This window comes from Sturnus vulgaris, chromosome 1, assembly GCF_052056855.1.
Source record: "Sturnus vulgaris isolate bStuVul1 chromosome 1, bStuVul1.hap1, whole genome shotgun sequence".
In the NCBI taxonomy this organism is placed as follows: Eukaryota; Metazoa; Chordata; class Aves; order Passeriformes; family Sturnidae; genus Sturnus; species Sturnus vulgaris.
The window spans coordinates 135,301,737-135,321,742 of record NC_142243.1 but is presented as its reverse complement, the minus strand read 5'-3'; the positions used below and the strand labels follow the sequence as shown (position 1 = coordinate 135,321,742).

The window sequence follows — 20,006 nt, the reverse complement described above, 5'->3', positions numbered from 1 at the left end:
GAAATTCTCTGTATCTCCTGTGAGGTGATCAGACATTTAAAAGTAGTCCCTTGCTACAAGAGCTGTGGTAAAGTAATTGCCTGCAAAGGAGCTGAAGAACTGCACCACACTTGTCTTCTAGAGTTGTCTCTGGAACACAGTATCAATGGCCCTATGACCACAAGGCACAGTATTAGTAAACTATGAAGTAATTTTGGTCTCTCTCAAAAAAAGTGCAAAATGAAACAAAGCTGAAGTTTGCAGCTGTGCATTAGATGTCATCTGTTTAATTACTTCTATAATTTTATTGTTTAAATTCCTCAGCAAAAATAACACCATGAGCAAGTCTGAACTTTTAAAAACCATTTTTTACTTTTTTATACTGTTTAATGTTTAGACAGTTTGAGGAATCTCTTTATACTTTTGAAACATTCACCCAAATTCAGGGAGCATTGTATAAATATACACTTGACAGACTGTATAAATGATAAGTATGTACAATTCCAATGGAAGGTCTGTATGATATTTTTGGATGCCAAATGTTCCTTGAAAAAAACCAATTGGAATATAGTTTCTCTAAACAGTGGAAGTTTGAAGAGGAGACCAGCAAAAAAGGCAAAATAAAATATAACTCAAAGACTTTTATGCTTTTGTTTTGTGGTAGAAACAATTTTATCTTAAAATTCAATGTTGTCTGTCAAAGTATCTTTCATTTCAAATTTTTAAATATTTTGCATCTACTTGCTTTACCATATGACTAAGATAAATAATCTTGTGATTTCCCCATTGTTGTTAGACTGCATTTCACTTTGGTTTAATTGATTAACCTAATTAAGTGGTACAATATCTCGTCTTTCCAGATGTTCAATATAAATTCACGTGGAAATACCTAGGTGAAGTTTCACTGAACACAGCCTTCATATTTGATGCATGGAATTTCTCTAAATGGTGCAGTACAACCTGGTATAAGGAACAGGCTGGAAGGCAAACTGTCCTCAGTGTGTTTCATAAGCTGATGTGGGACAGGATTTCTTTTTGCAGCTGTGACAGTATATCAAAATCATACCTGGACATCAATCAAATTGTATCTGAAGCAGAAAAGAACATTACAAATAAATAAATACCAGCTTTTCCTTTACATTAAACAATGTGTATTAATGCATACTTTCTGCATGCCCATTGCAATAGGTATTACTTATAGCATGGATAATATAAGAAACTACTCTAAAACATGACTACTTAACTTTCCAAGTAAATTCACATTTTTTTTTTGGCACTGCTTACATTAGTTTCTCAAGATAACACTTCTATGTTCTTCTTGTCTTATAGAATCATCATATTCATAATGACAAGCTGGAATTATTTTTTAAATACTGTATATGATATTGTAAAATATGTCAATAATACAGTATTAAAAATAGTCTTCCTTCAATTCTTTTTTCCTGAAGTCCTGGCACTACTTTGTCTATTTCAATATCCCTTGAAAACTCTTCTGATATAAAAATTCACTCTATAGTAATTATGAAATATATTACCTGCCATATTAAAGCCAGTATTTTTCTTCTTTAAAACCCCATTAGACTATTGTTAATTGACTATTGGCACTTCCTAAGTCAGTATGAATCTACGCCTAACAAAATATAGTGAAGGTGAGTTTTACTTGTAAATATGCATTTGAAGGAGGGCAAAGAGAAAAAAGATGCAAATCTACTCAAAATATCCCTGTGTACTCACAATAGTGACCATAAAGACTATAAATTCCAGTCAGGTAGTTCAGTGACTCCATGATGCAGTCCAAATATTTAAATAGTGGTGGTTATAAAGAAAACTTAAGAGTTTTATTTTTCTGTCTGGAGCTGAACCAAAAAAAAATCGCAAGGACACTGTGTAGATACAAACACAGAAACAAATATAGTGCCCATTTTGGAAACAGCAAATTCCATCATCTGTAGTTTGAGTCCAGTTTAGTCAATGTAATTGGACACACTCTTATGAGCTGCAATGTGTGAAAAATACAACATGTGGATATTAAAAATTATTTTTAGAAAACAACTTCAATAACATTTGCAGTTACATAATATGTGAGGCATTTTTTTACTATGCCAAAAAAAGGGAAAAATCAACCAATGAAGCTGTCTGAATACAGTGGGTCAAAAAAGATATGCCAGAGAATTGCATTCCTCCGTAATTTTCTTGTATACATATATGGACAAATATATACACTTCCAACCTTAAAGGTTTCAAATTTGCTTTGCAGCTAGATTTGCTCATCTACAAGTTTCTTCCTGGTTCTTGAAAAACTGTCACATACAAAGATTAAATTATACTATTGAATAGTTAAATAATTTCAGTTTTCAGAAAGAGTTCAAACCTCCTCTGTTCCTATGCTGCAAGGACAGAGCATATCTATTTGTAGATACTCCTATGTTCTATTTGTACCACCTCCACACCCATTTATATTTTAGTGCTCAAGAACACACAATACCAAGCCAGAAAACTGGAGTAGCTGTGATTTATGCCAATCATTTACATTGAAGTTAACAGAAATGCCTGATACTATCTCTGTATTTTATTACTCTCAAAGTGCACTTGTGTTAGCCATTAACATACCAGTGCTGGCCATTGCCTTCTCACAGAAAAAAACCCCAAAACCCTAGCAACAAAAACATCAGTGGGCATGAAAAATGTTTTGAGAAGCTGAAGAATGGTACATTTATCTTTGTGTCCAACAACTAATAAAGCCCATAAGATTACAAACCAACCCTTTAAAAAAGTTATTGATTTTTTTTGTTCTTAAGCAAAAAAAGAAGAAAAAGAAAAAAAAAAGAAAAAAAAGGAAAAAAGAAAAAAAAATAATAGCTTCTGAAAATTCAACACAAACCCACTGTACATGCCTTTTTAGTCTCTTTTTTTCCCTTTATTGCAGCATAATCAGGTTTAATAGCACAGTAAGACCCTAAACATAAATGTTAAGCATGACTTTTGACCGTATTTAAGGTGGTTGAGCTAAGTGAAACTGCATTGGAAACATCAGTGAAGAGCTAGGAACCACGCTCACTTAAACAGGAAAATTTGAGTTGCTCAGGATAACAGTAACATGGATTTAATTTTGCCATGGGAGTTTGGAAGAGTTTCCCATAGAGAAATACGCTAAAATAACATGTTACCATTCTGTATATTTCTGATAATCCTTTTTGTTAAATAATTGAAAACCAAAGTTGAAATACTTACAAGCATTAAATGAAAGACACTGGCAAATAGTTTTGCAAAAGAAAGAAATCTTCTATCCAAAATGTAGTTTAAGAACTGTGGTATGAATTTGTCATAGATAAAACCCTGTGAGGGACATCAGAGAACCCACAAATATTTATGGAATGAACCGCAAGCTGTATACAGAAGTTAACAAATGTTTCATTACAAACGGGATACGCTTTTCTCAGTAACAGAAGCACACAACTTGCATTATAGTTACCTTGAGATCCTGCTAGAATTAAAAATGCAACGAAGAAAAGAAATCTGCTTTATATGATATTGGAAAATACTTTTCAACTAAAATTTGTTGAAACCAGATCTGATGAAAATTATATTTACTCCCAAACAGTTAAGAAGAAAACTGTATAGAATAATGAGTTTTTAAAGTTTTCCTCAGTTCTTTTAGAATAAATTATTTACTGCAGCCAAGACCTTAGATGTTAATTTTCAGTATATAAGACAGAAAACCAACCTTGATATATTAATTTAATCATATATTTTAAGAATCAGCGAAGTCGGGTCTGGGAAGAAACTGTAAGGAGTTTGTGTATAGCAAAGGAACATTACTTAAGTAATTCATACAGAGGAACCACTCCAGCTCTTAACGTGGCATTAATTTCTAAGAACCAGCTAATTATTTTCTCCCATGTGAACAGAAACCCAAACACCTCCACTCATTCCCCCCAGTATTTTACAATAACAGGCGCAATATAAAGCCCCTTGTTCAGGAAAAAGAAAGATTAAAGGGATGTAACTTGAAGAAATGTAAAACCTTCAATAACATTGCTTTATAACATAAAACATGAAACACAGCTCATGTTAAAAAAGCCCCTCCATCTTTCAAATTACCCTTTATTTCCCAGTTTTATCTAAAAAAAATTTCATTGCATTAAAGTTGCTGAGTACATAAACTGTGAAAGGTTTTCTGGGATTTTTAGATGGCATTTAATGTGTTTTTTCTTTGTGCCCCTTCTTGTTTACCTTTTTAAACTGTTATGATCTATTTAATAGTATTAATGCTGAATCTGAGAACTATTTAAACATTCTTAGTACACAGCATCAAATTCTGTGCTGTTTCAAAAGCCCAAATCATGATGGCAGATCAAGCTGATCCAAGCCCAGGCTGATAAAATACACCTTTTTGCAAGGGCTAATCCTTCTGCGCCTATACAACAAATAGGTTCAGGATAGTAATCTTACTGAAAACAACTGCCTGCTGGCCCCAATATATTTTAGTTTGTTTCAGGTCCCTCAGCCAGTTCCTTATACACAAGTATAAACAGCAACACCATGAAGAATTAGATCTTAAGAGAGGTCAAATTTAGATTTACAATTCAAATGGGCACAAAACTTATTTCCCAATAACCGTGGATGAAGTAATGTTAAAAAACTGACATTGCATCCACCCTTCTCCGGGCTGCCCCAAGGAAGCCCGGGACCACACTTTACTCCTTTAGTCCCTTCACTGGGCATGGCTGCTCTGCATATCACTTGCTTGGATGGCAGGGTGAGAGATTTCTCTACTCAAAGAACTCTTCATATATCTGACATGTTTTCTCTCACCTGTGGTAAAACAAGAATTGCTTTAGGGAGGACTTAACAGTTAGGAAAACATATTCAAATGGGAGAAAGGGCCAGTATTATAGTTAAGGGAAGCAAATAGTTACAGACTTGATCTCAATGAAGGAGGTAGATTTCAGTGCTGGTTAAAGAGAAAGACACATGAGATTTCTGAGGGGTTAATTTGAAATGTGAAAACATAGAGAGGGAGAAAAAAAAGGTAAAGAAATCCTAGGGAGAAGATGAGAACAACTGCAATAACCTCAGGTCTCATGAAAAAAACACCCATATGCATAACAAGTATTTAGAATCTTAGGACTAGGAAATATCAAGGCAAGAAGTTCAAGAAACAGAGCATTCATGTATATAGAATACAATTAAAAGTTTAAAAGGATTAAAACTAGCCAAAAAAACCCCAAACAATTTCTTTGATTTTATTTTGATTGGCTTCATTGCACTGCAGTTTTCTGGAAAAAAAAGGAAATGGAAAAAAGCCGTGTTAAACAGCATCTCAAACCGGCACAAATGACAGAAATCCAAATCTCTCCTCCACTCAGTCACCCTAAATATATTATAGATTTCAAAACTGAGGTTGTATGAATTTCACATGGCAAGCTCTGAATATACCACACAGAAAATAAAACATTATTTGAGACAGCAAGGAGTATCAGAAGACCAGGAAACTCTAAGTTCATGCTGCTGTGTTGCTCTAACTTAACCTTGACTTTGCAGAAGATATAGTAGTTAAGATCACACACAGCTGAGAAATCTTTTTATAGAGCACAGTATAGCACATGAGCAAAGCAGAGACAGCAATGCCCTTGTGGAAGTTTTACTTTAAAACTGCTATTTACTTCTGACCTTAAGCTGTTTAATGATGGCATCATAATAAGTGAAAGAAATGGAGTACATGCAATATAAAGCATGTAGACTTTGTAGACTCCATTTTGAAGAGATGCATCCCGATTGCTTGACTCTTAAGTTCACAGCTAAACTGTCCAGCCTGAGAAATTCCTGATCTGAACACACAATCAATCCAGTTTAAAGGAGTCTGGAAACCCACTCCCAATTTAGTCCTAAATTACACAGAGGTGATAGAACGAATGATACCTGAACAATGAAACCATCTTAACGACACTAAATTGCAATGCTTTGTGCATTACCTAGGGCAGTGAAGCACTAACCATGACTGGCTTGCACACACACATCACATTTGCCACTGAACTGGTCCCCAGTGCCAGGGGAGACCACTGCAGTGTCCTGCACTGCTGAAGAATGGGCACCCCCACAACGAGCCCAATGTCAGTGGTTCCCCTCACACATCTCAGCACTGGAGCCCCTCCCAAACGTGTGAGCAAGTGCCCATGGTCTTCAGATCAAATTTGAACAGCTCTGAGAGATTTATGAAGTTGCTCTTTGAAATCTCCATCTGCCTTTAACCAGGCCTTTTGTCCATACAAACTCATCTCTGTGATCTTCTTGCAAGTTCATTCCTCCTCCCCAGCCCTCCACAAGGACTGGGATGCAGCTAGTGACAAGAACCCAGTTGTGCAAACACCTCAGGCAAGCCAGAAGTAGAAAGGAAGAGCTTTGCAGGTAAAATGCATATTAAGTCCTCAAAACAAAGTTGAAAATAACAATAAATCATTAAGAAAAGTCGCTGTTTTTTCAATTAAAATATTTTTAATATATGCATTGTTTAAGAATTACTAGACTTCAAAAATACCTTTATCAATTCTGTTTTTCAACTTTGATCTGTTTAAATTAATTGGTTATTCCTTTGAATTCATTCTTTATTGATATGTACTTGTTTTTCTTTCTCCCCTAACATATTTAATAAGGTTTCCAAAAATGCAGCCCTGATAAAAAACAAATGGATGCTTAAATGACATAATGCCACTGCTCTTTGATAGGAATGTTTTTATGAAGAATATTTCAATTTCCTTTCTCTGAGGAACTGCACAAAGAAATTAGAACTTATTGTATGAATCAGGTTCTGTGCTAAATGAAATAAAAATATGGAGTAGCTATGTGTACTGAGAACATAGTAATTAAATTCATCAATTAAAGAGAAAAGTAGAGTTGCAAAAATTATTTTCTTATAAAATTTATTTTATTTTTACTCTTACATTATAAGGAAATGTATTTCAAATATATGTATTTAGGAAAATTAGTTATGTTGAAGATTCCTGCAGAACTTACAAAGAAATTTCAAGTAAAAACAAGTTTCATAGCTAAAGCTGAACGTTTTTAAACCCGAATTCCAAATATAAATTTAGATTTGAATAGCTTTTGGTATTAGATAATTAGCAAGCTACATTTCTGAAACTAAATGGGCAGTTCCAGCTGTTATTTTACAATTAGTTTCCACTGAGAGTTTTAAATTAATAACTGCTGCAATAGCCTCAAACATGCCAATGCTAATTAGGAGTGGTGTTTGCATGTAATGCTATCCATATATATGAATATTTTACTGGGCAAAAGGTCTAAAGAGACTTTTTTTTGGCCTCTCTGCTAAACACAGAAGAAGAGAGAAACGTAAAGCAGGAAAATACTTCCAAGCCCTACTCTAGAGATTAGTATAGGATTCTTATGGAAGATAAAGATGATTTTCCTAAGTCTTTAGACAACTTTCTGTTAAAAAATATATGTTCAAGTACCATAGCAAAGAACAATATTTAGAACTTGCAATTTAGTATGAATATATTGATTTACACCACAATTCAACAATTATTAATTCTAAAGGTTATTAAATGCAAAAAAGAAACAAGACTGTATATTCAAATTATATGCAGGGAGAAATCTGTTAAAAAAAATCTTCAGAAATAAAATCATCCTGGTTTGAAATCTGAAGAACAATTAGTAAATAAATTATGGGAGCAGTTTCAAAATCTTTGCTCTCAAAATCTTTTTCCTTAACACCGATAGATGAGAACTTAAAAGGAAGCTAATGTAATCCCATTTCATAACTTATATGGAATAAAAGACATACTTATTAAAAAACTAAGAATTTCTTCTCTTATTTTTTTTCCTATAGAACATCGCCCTGCAGTTTTAATAATTTTGAAATTTGCAAAAAACTGCAGTAGAGATTTTACAATATACTAAGGCTGACAGTTTCCCTAAATCCCTAAGGTACATATGGACAATTTAATGAGCAGCTCATATTTCCCTCAAAAACTATGTGCATACTTTTTTTTCCACTGATTATCTTTGTTGCCTTTATTCAGAGAACAAACTCTGGTCAGCATTAGCTAATTCCTTGTTTGCCTACCAGACAAACCTCAATGAAGTATTAAAAACTAAAATGTGTAAAATGGAAAATAATTCTTAATAGAATCTTTGTAAATAATCAACTCTCATACGGAAATTATGCATTTTAGGTCAATATTCTGGGAAACATTTAGTTATCTTAATGCTAACTTCTATGCAAAAACAGAACAGTTTTAAAACTGTTATTTACTTTGAAAAGAAAAATATAAAAAAATCAAACTTTTTATGCATAATGAAGTTATAGAAAATGCAGGCTTTTTGAACAATAATTTCAAGGTATAGTTTTTCAAATATAAACACGTCAAAATATTTCTGAAGAGAAGATGCTTACAGATGTGGGTGCTGTTGAAAAGTTTTGAAAAGCGTTTGATTTTCCAAACCACATTTGAAAGAAAAAACAGATTTCCACACAGACTGCTGGCTATGTATGTGCTTCTTTCATAAATTCCTTGAATCATTTTTTCCTTCCTTTCACTCCAGCACTATCAGTACAGACATAGAAAATTGTTTATTACTCCTTATTTCACTGATGGATTTTTGTTAACCAATTATGGGCATTACATGATTATTACAAGGATGTTCTAGATGGAATTCCTTGAAATAAAGATAAATAACAGCTATTCTGTAAGGAAAATAGCTTTGTTTTGCTATTTGTAAATGTTTGAGAGTTAAACAGTGAAAAAAATAAACTACAAAAAAGGAAAAATTACAAAAAGAAAAGGCTTGTATTAATAAAAAGTTCAATGAAAAAAATAATAAAATCTATAGCTACCTTTTCATTAGTCAACTCTTGACATGTATTGTTTTTCTGGGGAGGGGCATGTCTGAAGAATTTCCATTTACATTCACAAATTGGAAACAGTCTAGGGGCAGCTTTATGCTTTGATCTATGAAAGAGCTACACATGAAAATGACCATAGAACACTCAGACCTGGACTATTAAGCTTTGATATATGACATGAATGAAATCCTTGGATCTCAAAAATGATGAATCCAGAGCGTGGACAACAATTAGGTTCTTTATTGTCCAAGCTGAGGAAAGCCTGGGATTCTGTTTACCAAACTCCCAAACCTTGATGTTTTGGCAGTGTTATTCCTGACAAGTATAAGTAAGACATTTACACAACAGGCTCCAAACAGCCTCTAGTCTCTGAACTCTTTTTCAGCAGTTTCATTTCTGCATTAGCAGTATTGTAACTCAACATTATTTTACTCTATCTGTTCATGGATACTCCCTAAAACTCCATTAATTATTATTTCATGACAGTTTGCTAAATACAACCCTGTTGGGGATGATCAGCAGTTACCTATAAAATCAATCAGAGCATTTGCACAGTATTTGGTGTAATAGGGCCCTTATACCAATACAGAAGTAGAACCAAATGTCATCTCAATTTCAGTTTCATACTTAAGCAAATCCATGCATCTACTTCCTCTTATTTTTTCAGTCAGAGAACCAGAATTTCTGGGTCTTGTGATGAAGTTTCCTCAACCATTTCCCTACTGATAGTGCCCAGTTCTGCTGGCAGCTTAGCACAACTAGTGCTATTCACTGTTCACACTCCCAAGATACACACTTTTAAAAAATTCATTAAAAATTCATTAATAGCTAAAGCCCAAACAAATGTAGTTCTCTCCTTCGTTGCTTAAAAACTTCATTTAATCTGACTGCTTCACTGTTTCATTTAACTGCTCTTTCCTCCCTTTAGTCAGGCTAGGCAACTGCCTTACTTGCACCCTTATCCAAAACCTCCTTTATTCTGCTCTGTGACCCCATCCCAAGGCCTTCTGATAATCTGATAATCTTCCAATCAACAGAACTGGCAATTTCTTGATGGTAATATACAATTCTGGTAATATTTCTGGAACACAAATACAGCTGGAGCTGAAGTTTAAGAATCAGAGAATCATGAAAAATCACTGAAACCAACAAACCAACTCCTACGATTTAGCAGAAAATTGAAGTTACAATCTCAATACATTTCTTTCCAACTTCCAATAATCACATGAAACTACATTTGTGCCCAAATGTTTGAGGCACATTGTTTTTCCAACATTCCCATTTCAGTTTAGTTCTCTCTCCAAGTTAGCATGTAAGCTCCTTTTCCTAAGACATAATAGATGGAGTCACTTCAGCCTACAAGCCAAAAGTGGTCTGGTTTATTTAGTATGACCTGCAGCCACACCAAACTTACCTTTCATGCACTGGCATTCTACTAATGATATATGAGCACATTCAGCTTTTCATGTATAAATGTATGGGACAAATTCAAAAGATGTTTGAAAATACTATTCAGCTTCTAGCCATGAAAATGTTTCTCAGCCTTTCCTAAAAGAACAGTTTCTAAATGAGAAGCAAAAATTCTTCTTTCTCATGAAGTACTACAAAAGTGACACTAATTGCATGTGGTTATAGCTCAGGCCTAAACAGAAGACTGTTTGAAGCAAAGTGACACCACAAATTAAGTTTGTATTCCCACTTAAGAAACACTGTAAAGACAGTGGTTCAGACAACAATTCATTTTCTTTTATTCTATTAAAAGCAGCAGCATCAAATTAGAGAAGAGAGATTGGAAAAAGACAGAAGTTGACATGTTGGGATTATTACAATACTGTAGAAGCTAATTCTTCAGTAACCAACAGTCTTCTGTAATTTATTTTTTTAGAGTCTCTTGCACTGGATATTGTACTACTAGTACCTCTGTTAATATTTACTATGAAATCTTTCATCTATATAGATAAGCTACACATTTTGTGGGTTTGCTCATTTTACTATTCAATTTTTAAGCATTCTATATTAGCTCCAGGTTTTTTATCTAGTACCATGTACCACAGGCATGTTAAAAAGGGCAAATACTTTGTAAGAAGAACACTCATATTTGGAGAAACAAATACTAACATTAGACCCAACATCATGTGTTAATAATGTCCCACTTTTTCTTTCCTTGTACACAGACTGTATGTCCTGCCCAAACCCTTTGTATTGTTTTATTTTAAAAAACCCTGAAAAATGGTGAAATTAACTTCACTTAGAACTCCAGCAGTCTAACAGCAGTGACTGCCATGTAAGACAATGAAGAGATAGCTTCAACCACACTTCAAGTTCTAGATCAAAGAATTTGAAATTAGAAAATTGATCAATTTCAACCCCAAACAGGAATCTTAATATTTTTAATTTATAAAGCTTTAATTTTTATTTTCTGAAAATGTTGAAACTTGCTTAGATTAACATAGTCACCTTCTTCTCAATACCAAACGGCCACCCACTATCACCTTCAGTATTGTCCTATAGAATACTACAAAGGAACTTGATGCTCTGCTCTGATACATCTTAGAAACAGTAAAGCCAGTATAACTGGATGACTAAAGATGGAAAGAGAAGACCAAATCATTTGACAGAGGACTAGAAATTAGGGGAGTTTTCCTCATCAAAGCTGAAGAAATCACTTAAAATGTCAGAAAACTCAGACAAAGACATAGGAAGCATGATGTTGGGAGACTGGTCACAAAATGCCAGTAGCAGTCAGATGAGAGATGTCTCTGGCCCAGTTCTTATTTCTACCTTACTCACTTGGTGGTTTCATTTCTAAAGGAGGTGTGGAGCATATTGTAACTGCATTAAAACTATGAAAACCAAATAGACACTACACAAATCTTGTCTGGAACATTTATGTATAGACCCACAGGACCATAATGCAAAATAACATCAGAACCTTTAGGTAAAGGAGTGATTTGAAAAGCACTGGATTTCAGCATTTCAGGTCAAGCCTGAACACAGGCAATGACAGAGACTCAAAAATGTTAACTAGCATAGTGTCATTGATGTCACTGATTTTAGATGTAAATGAGTTGCTTACTCACTGGTTTGTAATGTGCATACAAGGAACATCACACAGTTCCCCACAGTGACTGAAACGACCTTACAGAAGTCTGCTAATTGCAGATTCCAATTTATCATCAGGCATTTTTCTTTTAAAGATTTTGCTGCTATGAGGAGAGAGGAATGTACATTTAGGTCTCTGACTCTCAAAGCAGTCTCCTCAGACAGAAAGAGTAGAAGCAGGAAAAGCCTGTACAAATGTCTGGAAGATCTCTTTCATCTATGAGCACATGGAGAGCTGGATCAGGCCCTGCCACCCAAAGCCACTGCTAGTGCCAGGCTGTAAGACTTCTTCCATGAAAGCTCCATGATACAAAAGATACAATGCACATTTAAAAATAAAAGGGAAAAAAAAAGAATAAACTACTATAACCAAACATACAAGCAAACCCATTAATTTAAATGTTTCCACATGGAAATATGAAGAAAAAGACTCTCTTACAACTTCTAAGTGATCAGAAGTGAAATTGGAGATATTTCATGGTCTCCTAAAAATCCTAGTCTTGACAAAAGTAAAACTTGCTGTCATTTTCTAGGCAGTAAATGCTTTACTGCTGGGAAAAGATTTTGATGTTTGTAATTTCTATTGAAGAGCACTATGAAGTAGTTAAAAATATTGCCACATCTGAAAAACAGACCAACGGGAAGTATAAGACACTTGTTCATCTGTATTTCTGTGACTTTTCTCACTTGGTATTATTTGCAACCCTACTTTCATGTCTGGCAACAGTGCCAACTCTACTAAGGATCATATATTACTTTTATCATGTTGATTACATATGTTCACCAGTTTTGCTGCCTATATACGATTAGTGTGGTTTGCACATACTTAGTGACACAATCCAGAGCATGACATTTTCACAGAAAATGTGTTTACTGGGAAAGAGCTCCTTAGAAGTTTGCATTCCTTTAAGCTTTGATCTACATGACATCAAGAATCCTACAGTTTGAATATATGTTTACCATTTATATTATTAAGATCTATCTCCTTCTAACTATATGGCTACTGAACACTTTGGAAGTCACAAAAAATTTCCTTTTCTCTAAGGTGAACTTCATAGTAGCTGAATAAAAGAAAACCTCTTAAAATGTTCTCATCTGAGAGTTTAAACTTCATAGTGATTTGACATTTAAATTCTGTTATTCATCAGCACTTCACAGCAGAACTTGATTTGTCTAAATGGATTTGAAAGCCCACAAGTGAAGAAAATCAGAAAAACCTGGTTTTGAATATCAAAAGATTGTATGTGAAAAGTATTTTTACAGGCTGCACGTACCCGTTTTATTGATCAATTAACTTCTCCCAGAATGAATTTTTCTGAGACCATATATGAAAAGCCAAACCCCTCCCCTGACACTTACTGATAAATGTCTTTTCTGAGCACAGCTCTACTAAGAGGGTTGTCAGCCTGAGGAGCCATAGAGACAGATCCAATCTTGAGAACCAATGTGTCTTCTTTAATTGATGGATTAGCTGTAGTTAGGAGAAGAGAAAATATGTGTTTGATTAAAAGTCAAATGCACATAGCAGGAACACTGAAAAACTATTTCAAAAAATGTACATAAGAATATTTGCTAAGGATTCAATTTTGCACAGGAGCAACATAAAATCAATAGTCCTGCTGTGAGACATAAAGACAAAACTATTGTAATTTCATTTCCCCAGAGTTTTATCACACCACTGAATCCTGGTCTGTGACTTCTCATATTCTCTGACACTTTTTTTTTTGGCCGGGGGGAGTTCGGTTTATTCCAAAATTACTTCAGACATTTTATCACAGATTCTTTGTGATCTGTTTATTTCTCCAATAACTATTTGCTGAAATATCAGCATGTAAACCACTCTAAATTGTGCATCCTTTTTATTATGGGCCTATATCTTTAGATGTAAAACATTACAGGATATCACAGTATAACCATCCTGGTAGCATTTGGAATTGCCTGCAACACACATGAAAAGTTCAAACACAAGGACTGAAACAAGAGAATCTGAAATATGACACATATACAAAGAACAAGATGTAATACTGGACAGTAAATTTTACATCAGTAACAAAATTATTCCAAGAAGAAAAGCCTTTCCTTTCCACTTATCTCCATAATTTTCAAATTTCAGCCACATCTAAAGTTTCTTAGTTTTAAAAGCAGTGGTCGTATTAGACAGAAAACCAAAGTTCTGCCCAGAAATAAAATAGCACCATATTTTTTGTAGAAAGCTAACTCTGTCAGCAGGCACAGACAATGCACTTGGATAAGGTTGTGCTCAGAAGACTCCAAATTAACTAGGAAACTCTGCAGCACGTGTGATGCAAGTTCAAAGAGTTCATCACCTGAAGTGAAACTGTTCACTGCAACACCCGTGAGATGTAACAAGGATTGAACACCTGCTCCCACATCCAAGGAAGTTGTGCAAGACTCTCATATATGAGTTTTGAAAACAAGATTGCAGTAGAAGATGGTTTAAATATTTTACTGAAGTGTGAAATGCTTGGTGTGGTAGGAACCAGCAAAATCTGTAAGTTTAAAAAGTGGTTTCTTCAGACTCAGTAATGTCTTGGTGAAAAAGATATCATGCTTTGCAGCTACAAACATATAAAGACATTTATATTTCTCAACAGATCTAAGAAATCACAGAAATTCTAATATGATATTTTCAAACTATTGTGGGGAATACCCCAGTAAATATGTGGTAAAGTGGGAACACAAGTTCTGATACACAAGTGTATTAGCACACAAGCAAAATGTATTTAAAAGAACCTCATGTACTTACAAAGTAAAGACAAATCCTTTAGCCCCCCCCCCCCCCCCCCAAGCAAAACAAAAGTATCTACAGATGGTTTGGTTGCTAGAAATAAGATACAAGAGTTAAGCTGATGAAAAACTCCATTTTTTTACTATATCTGAACTCATACTTTCAAAAATTAGTAAGGCATTGTAAGTCCAATTTTAAATAAGAAAAATCACATACATTAATATAATCAGCTGGTTTCTAAAGAGTCACATGAATTCATAAAATTAATTAATATCTCCATTCATCAATCCATGCTTTTCAAAATATGGGAATAATGTAGTAAACAATCACAGTCCTTGCAGATATTAAAAAATTTGAGGGGAAAACCATCTATGCTACATTTTTAAAACATACTTACAATTCAAGTATACTTACAATATAATACTGTACATACATTACTTTATCCTTACAATATAAGTACAATCTAGGAAAATCTTACAGACTCAAGTGTTAAGATGTTGTTCACAATCTCATTTGGTTTTGTCCACTCATCTCAGTCATCTTTTTGCTGAGCTAAATATATTATGCTCTTTTAATCCTTCCTTTTAAGCCTCTTCGTCTAGCACTTAACATTTTTGACACTTTTCAGCACCCTCTCTGCTTTTATCAATACCCAGTTTTACAACAGAAAGCAAATTGGACATGATATTCCAGCATCTGCCATATGCAGAAGTACAGCTACCTCCCTTATTTCTTTTCCCTCAATCCACTGTGACCCTCAAGCTGTTCCAGCCTCTCTTTCCCAGGATATCCTCTCCAGTCCTGAAGACCCAGTGTGTGTAAACTCTTCCCTTGATTTATAACTTCAGCTTTAGAAGATTTACTGTATTTGCTACAAGCAGTGATGTAAGCACAGTAACCCAGATGCATGGCCTCAGGAAATTCTTTGCAACATTAGCTGATGATAGCAGCAAGGTTTTATATTTGCTTTCAGACTACTAAACACCAATTTCATTTATTATTCCCAATTGATAATTTTTTGTGGGATTTTTCTTTTTTTTTAGATTCCTGGTTAGCCATTTTTAATTCATTTAACATTTCCACAGAGATAGTATGGGGATGTAATTAAATTAAATACCGTGAGAGAAAATGTCTAACTCCCTAGAAAAGTCTAAGCATATCAAATCTTTGCAAACATTTTATCAACTACGAATTGAAACCACAATGAGTAATGGAAATCATATGTATTTTAGAAGTATAATTTTCCATAAAACCATATTTATTATCATGTAACAAATATGTAATTCTTTATTAACTGAATCCTGTAATATTTTTTCCTTTATGTTCTCTGAGGGAGAACAATAAAACTACCTGTCTTAATTTTATTTGAACATTACACTTTTCGTTTTACTAGATAAACCTTCAGCTGTCTAAAACCTGTTCTTCCAAGGTGTGTTAAAAATTAGCCTCAGAAGACCAAGACCCCTGAGCACAACTTACTCAGCCTGACTGATCTGAAACTTTAATAGTAACTGAGGAGGATGTTACAGACCATATGTTATGACAGACTTCAAAGTAGAGAATCATGCTCATGTGACAAGAATATATCACTTCTACAAATGCAGGACATACATTTATTCAGTGTGCTGCCTTTTCTTTTTCACTATCAACAAATTTATCATGTCCTTTATAGTGATTCCTGGTATTTTGCTCCTAGTACGTACAAAAAAGGAGTTGCTATTGTCCTCAAACCAGCCAGATGTGGATTTTTTCTGTCTTGACAACTTCTTATCAGTTCTTTGCAATTTACAGTTTCTACTTATAGTCTTCTGCTATGCAGTAATTCTTGTTCCTACTTGTCATATATTGCTTTCATATATTTAGTTACCTCTACTTCATTGCTGAGTAAGTGTGGGCTGTTGGCCAGAGCTTGAAACACCACCTGATGTATTAACAAATCAAACTCAGAGAAAGCAGCATTGCCTATTGCCAAGGATAGAATGCTGCCCTCAAATGTATCACAAAAAAAAACCTAGTTGGTGCTGCTGCAAAAACCATGAAACTAAAATATTATAAAATTGGGTGGGCGTAGTCATGCATGCATGTATGCAAATTCCTCAGAAGAAGAAACATGATTTTGATTATTTCAGTGTTTGTCTACCACAGTTCATTGTGGAAGTTGCGAGTAAACAACATATTTTCTTTTTATTTTTATTAACTATACATGTAAAGTAACAATTACTTGTGGAGTTTGGGAGAATGATAGTTTTTGTAGCTATCAGAATGCACAGGGTATGAACAGCAGACAACTGACTAGAAGATAAACTAAAATAATTTCTCTACTTTTACTGCAGTGATCACAAATTGAAACACACAGGTCTTATTGGACTGAAAATCTCTCCTGTTCAATAAACAATGAATAAGGATCTTATGGAGGCATATCTCCAGAAGATATAACATTCTTCTGACCTAACACAACAGAGATGTGGGTCTTATGCAACTCTTGCTCCTTATTGTTTCTAATTCTATTGCTCTTGAAGACAATAAACAGGAGAAGAGAGAAGCCATTTTTTCCATCTTCATAAACAAAAGAAACTTTGGGAAAATCTGGGGAGAAAGAAGAAATGAAAGAACTACCAATTTCCAGTGATGCTGTTTCCGAGTTTTCCAATGGAAAAGTGCAGCTGGCTTTCTTATTAATTAAGACAATCTTTAGCACTTTGGTTTAAAAGCACTGGTTTTTTTCCTACATTGACTTCTTAACCATGGCAATTCTGTTCTTTGCAGGCATTCTTAAGCAAGAAACAGCAGAAAGACGAAGTTTTTTTTAATAATTTCTTTCTAATGAAGTATACAGCTACAGAGCTACAAAAACATACTTTTACAGAAGATTTCCTTGACAGCATGCCCTAGAACTCCCTTCCAACTAGAATCATAATTCTTTCTTGCCAAGACAGCTAGTCTAATTTTATCTTCCTGTGTTTTCAGCAATCCCAGTAGGAAAATTGCAGAGGATGCTGGCAAAGAGTGATCTATGTAAATTCTCAATGCTTGCACTTCTTGCAATTAGGTTATGAGAAAAATCTAAAGACTATACTCTTAGGATTATATTGTGTGTTGTACATAATGGTAAAAAAAGGCTCCATACCTACAGAACTTATGTAAATGTATCATGATATTAGTAAAATACTACTTTTTTTAATCTCTAGAAGAGTTGTGAAAAGTGAATGTACTCCTATGAGCTGTTACATGGTCCAATTTTACTATCAGCATCTCTCTCTATATATAAAGATTGTAGTAGGGATGGAAATATATTTTTACATATAAAGGGAAAACAATATCTTACAGAATAAGTATTATCCATCGATCAAATAGCTGTTTATGAACATCTTATACTACCCAAACTCTGTAAATACCTGAAAGCCTCTTGCACAAGACAGCTGGAATAGCGTCAACTAAAATGCTAAACTGTTGGGCATCATCCATAAGCTACATTTTAATAGTATTTTCCAAATTAAACTATCTACTTCTTTACTACCACATGGTTTTCCAGGTGTCAATGTTCATAAGAGCTCAGGCTCCCTGCTTACACTCCACTGCTGGAACAAGTGTCTATGGAACACTGCAATGATACCAGTGTAATGAGAGATGACACAGAACCACCACTGCAGAACTAGGTTAAGTTCTCTTTCCACAATATTTTCCACCATTCTTTATAATCGCATTTTAAATGCAAACTCAGTAAGTACCAAAGTAAGGATCAAATAAATAGCTAAAGAAAATTTTGAGCAAATATGCAGAGAAGTAGCATGAATGTTATATGTTTTCTAACTCTGACCTTTAAAACTGAAGCAAGGGTCAGTGATTTAACTAGAAGTATTTGTCTACAATACTGAACAGCAAAAAGTCTCTAACATAAAATACTGTACCTTCTGCAATATGATGATGCTCCTCATTTTTGGGAAAGAAGACTCTTATCACACCAGTGTTGATATAAATCAGAGGCAAGTTGCGGGAAGTCAGAGCATGAGTCCTCATTGGTTGGCCTGGTGACTTCCTCTTCTCCTTCTGACTCCTTGGCAACCTGGCTTGAAAAATGCTTGCAATTGCATTTAGCAAAGGAAAAGAGAGGACCACATCAAAGGCCTGAGCAGAGAGAAGGATCTCATGCAGAAAATGAGGAGATCCATCAGTGTGACCTTCTGACAGCTTATGGAATGTTCTTCGTTCATTTCTTGATATCAGTTTGTGCCGGACATTTTTTGTCACAGCTTTGGTATAAGTGAGAGAAAGAAAGCCATGTTGCTGGTGTGAACCATCTAAAAGTTTTGCAGTTGTCTGTTTCAAGGAAAAAAAAAAAATTAATAAACTGCTGCAAAAATCGACATGTGACATTAATCAATTACCATATTTTTGGTTATTTAGGATTCTTTAATTTTTAGTAGCTTTCTACAGCCATTTAACAGTAAAAAAAAGCAAAACACCTTTCATTTTTTTGAATGCACTTTTGAGTGAAGTCCACATCTTGTCCACAGTTTTCTTCTAGATCTATGAATTTCTGAACATATTTTTCTTTTCTAATTACTTCTGTTTCATGAAACTCACATCTAATCAGCAAAAACCCCCATTTTTTCAAGAAACTAAATTTACCAAATCTTTCTGATATTTTTTAACACAGTTATATATTTTGATTCTTCCTTCACTTAAAACATTTGTAGATGTCCCTCCCTTTGCATTGTTCCTTCTGTATGTGCAGACACAATAGCAGTTGAAGTATCACTGGGGTGCTAAGATAGCTTCACCCCATCTCAACATGGGTGTATAAACCACCCATGGTCATCTAAATAAGTAATGAACTGGTTTTGCCTCATCACCTCCAAGTATTTAATGAAAATAGCTGTGCCACATGCCAAAGCACATAATTTCAATATACATTGCACTGTACTTTAAAAATAGCAAATGCCTTTACTTAAGGTTTGTCTTGCTAAAGATGACAATTAAATGCTTAGCTCCTACAAGATGTATAGGACAGTTTCCATATTACCATCGAAAGTTTTTTTAGCCATTGTTAATAATGGAAAAATATAAAAAACATTATTTTAACAATGTAAGAAACATATTGACAGAATTCTTTAAGATTATTTAAACATTAGTTTTAATCGTGTAAACACAAATGAAAGCAACTATATTCTGCAAGTAGTTGCTTCTTTCAGAATGTTAAATTTGATAGAAATCAATTTAGTATAATTTAAACATTGTTAGCAGAAGAAAACCATCTCTTTCTTAAATAAACAGGATATATAATTTAAATGATGGAAAACTGGAAGCTTT

General features: G+C 34.1%; 1 protein-coding gene across 9 annotated transcripts in view; it reads right to left on the bottom strand.

The window, feature by feature from the left end:
* VPS13B (vacuolar protein sorting 13 homolog B) overlaps positions 1 to 20,006 on the bottom strand; it is a 426,148-nt gene that overhangs the window by 160,685 nt on the left and 245,457 nt on the right. For all 9 annotated transcript variants that reach the window (XM_014879767.2, XM_088154920.1, XM_014879771.2 and 6 more), the window contains 2 exons: positions 18,605 to 19,013; positions 13,307 to 13,418 (listed from right to left, as the gene is read on the bottom strand). In XM_014879767.2, the coding sequence (XP_014735253.2) occupies positions 13,307 to 13,418; positions 18,605 to 19,013 (521 nt within the window). The remainder of the gene's footprint in view (positions 1 to 13,306; positions 13,419 to 18,604; positions 19,014 to 20,006) is intronic.